Source organism: Bremia lactucae, linkage group LG1, assembly GCF_004359215.1.
Source record: "Bremia lactucae strain SF5 linkage group LG1, whole genome shotgun sequence".
Taxonomy (NCBI): domain Eukaryota; phylum Oomycota; class Peronosporomycetes; order Peronosporales; family Peronosporaceae; genus Bremia; species Bremia lactucae.
In genome coordinates, this window is record NC_090610.1 from 8021664 (window position 1) to 8024755 (window position 3092).

Sequence of the window (3092 nt, forward strand, 5' to 3'; positions counted from 1 at the left end):
CATCGGAAATAATAATTATGATTCCTCTTAAAAGAAATAATATTTATGTAACGGACACCCCAATACACTTGAAATTGCAGTTGGCAGCTACTTGTACTACGCAAGGACAGCAGGGAGATATTTTCATTTTTTTTTACCGAGAACGGCGTTTTCCCCGAACAGAGCCCCACAAGATGCGATATATTCAGCTCTCGACATCCAAGGTAAGATGCAGCGCTAATCGGTTTCAGCTGATCCCTTACTTTGCTCTTCTCTTGTCTTTCACAAACGTGAATTCCAATTCCGTCAAATGAATGGAACTCCCATTAATTGGGATAACTGTAACAAGATTGTTTCACAATGTGCTGTCATTACCATCGATCCCAAAATGCTATAAGGGTGTGCACGCTGTCCATCGGGTGATGAGAAACGTAAGTAAACTCGCGACAATGGCGATTAACACAAATTTGTAATAAATTCTTTGTTTATATCTAACACGAATCGAAACTTCGCAACCTAATTGTCCTGGATGACTTGTTGATTGACCAAGAACATCAGGCTTTTTCAGTATTACATTAGAGGACTATAACAGAGGTCCACGAAGATACGTAATTCTTGAAACCTACTTCACTTAGATCTTGAGCCGCCTTTCGAGATTTTAACTTGGTCGCAGCGACTGAGATCTCTTTAAGCAACAATGTCGAGAAGACAATCAGGACGATGGATTTCATTTACTGCAAGACCAACAAGATCGTAAGGGGAGTTCGTTGTTGATTCGTAAAAAAATCACGTCACAAATGTCCAACTTATTGCTTCGTTTTCTGGATGCATCAATTGACGAATACACGTGTTCGATTTGCAATCGACGCATATCCTGGTAGTAGACGCTAAGCATTTATTTTGCAGTAAGTGGACAAAATACGATATCTTGACCTTCTACGCTTTCGACGACCTTTGCGAGACCGGATGTTACAGGATCTTCAGAAATTCACCAGCGAGTCATCGACTACCAATTGCAAGGATAATCGTAGTTCTGTCGACCTTTTTGCACTGATGTGCTTGTGCTTAAGTAAATTACTCCGCGAATCGAAAATAGAACACTACGGCACTTTTAATTTGTTAGGCATCTATAAGGCCTGATCTCTATACATTGTGCCGCGCAATGAGAAGATCAAGCTTGCTTGCTTAGTAGCTTGGCGACTCCACAGCCCATGAGACAGATGATAGTTACACCAACTAGGTGAAAACTAAATGGTATACCAAAAGGAGGGACGGCAGGAACATGAATGTTATCGGGGTCTTCGTACAGTACCGTATGTTGGTGAGCCGAGTCGCGGACGATGGCTGCTGCACGGCGACCTGCTACAAAACCATCCTCGTGAAATCCGCGGCCAAGCCAGGCACCGGAAAGAGTTATGCCATCCTCTTGAATAATTTCATTCTGTGGGATACAATCTGCTAAGAGGCGCGGGTGGTCCCAGCGAAAAGTAGAAATGATTGTATCCGAAGCCGGACGTTTGCCTTGATAGTCGTGAGGTGTGATGGTCACAAAAACGTCTTTTTTGGTGTTAAGGCGCTGAATGCGGTTCATCCAATATGTCAGAATGTACTGATCATCTTTGGTGATGAGAACATTCCAACTGCTCCACACCTTCTTTGAGAACGGTAGCATGACAGGGTCACAATGAACATAAATCAAGCTCTTGTGGTAGTGAAAACGCATCAGTGATCTATACGACTTCTCACTCCAACGCAACATTTCAGCACTCTCGTCTGCGTGGGTTGCGAGTACGACATGGTCACAATCAATTCTCTCGCCACTCTTTAAAATGACAGCCTTGCCGCCCTTTTCAACTTCATCAACAGTGGCGTTGTAACGAATTGTTCCATTGTACTCCTCGGTAAAGAGTTTAATGAACGGCTCAACGTAGCTTGAGCCGACGTACCACCACAAGTGCCTCGGACGATCCGTTCGACGCCCCAGCGCTCCTAGTATCACTTGCCACAATGGTATGTATAATGAATTGGAGTGTGACTTGAGGCATCGAAGAAACTGCGAAACAGGAAGGTCCAGGACGTCGTGCTTGGGAATTGTCCAGAGAATGGAGACAAAAGCAAGGAAGTAATGGCGAAAAAAAACGTTCGAGTAACGGCCTTTGGCGGCCCATTCACGTGTGGTAATATTTTCTTTCACAGGCATCGACATGAGGTCCATCGTGAACTTGTATATGTCAATAAGCACGCGCCAGATCCGAAAGTCAAAAAGGTTGCGGGCACTGCCGTTAAATGGCGCACGTGATGAGAACTGCAGATCACCTTTTATATCCGATGTGACCGTGAGGCTCATGGGAATACGCTTCTTTGTCGTGCCGTCTTCCTGAGTCACGCCTAGCGACTTAAACCACTGTTTGATGTTGGGATTGGAATCGCCAAACATCATGAAGCCAATGTCAACCATCTCTCCGTCAATTTCCATCCCATACGTGTGGCCTCCCAGCGTCGAATTCTTCTCGATAAGTATGACTTCATGGCCATCCTTCACGAGGTGGTAGGCAGCAGATGATCCACCAATGCCGGAGCCGACAACGACGACTTTCATGGTACCCCGACCGAAAATTTTGCTCGATTGGACGCGGTATCGTGCAGTTTTTACTTACAATTAATAAGTCTTAAGTTTAATTGTCTACACCTCGCCACCAGATCGATATCTGGTGGCGAAATCTACTTTTAATGAAGTAAGGGTAAGGTGAATTTTTAAAATATGAAATAAAATTCACTTTAATTCATTTCTTCTTGTGATCTTAAAGTAGACTTGTGCTACGACCAGTGATAGTAACTTCCTCAGGCCCATACTATCGGGAATAAGTTGCCACTTGGTTCTACGAACGACAGATCCTTGAACTAGTATTTAAGTTGTGGAACTTCTTAGTAATACAGAACTAAGTGATTCTATGAGTTTGAAGTATTTCTCTGACTTTATGAGCGAGGTAGCTGCGCTCCATCTTAAAGAAAATAATATACATGTAGGAGGAAACCCAGTTACATACTTGGTGCCAGGCTTCATGGAGGTGGGCACGTCTTTATGCGGCCACTGTAACGGTGATTATCGTTAC

The 3092-nt window shown here is 43.9% G+C and overlaps 1 protein-coding gene across 1 annotated transcript; it reads right to left on the minus strand.

Annotated features, from left to right (window-relative positions):
- Positions 1-1150: 1150 nt before the first annotated feature.
- CCR75_007169 (uncharacterized protein) lies at positions 1151-2578 on the minus strand (the record flags this gene model as incomplete). The annotated part of the gene is made up of 1 exon (XM_067965233.1): positions 1151-2578. The coding sequence occupies one exon, from the start codon at positions 2576-2578 to the stop codon at positions 1151-1153; it is 1428 nt and encodes a 475-aa protein (XP_067820145.1).
- Between the last annotated feature and the right edge of the window lie 514 nt (positions 2579-3092).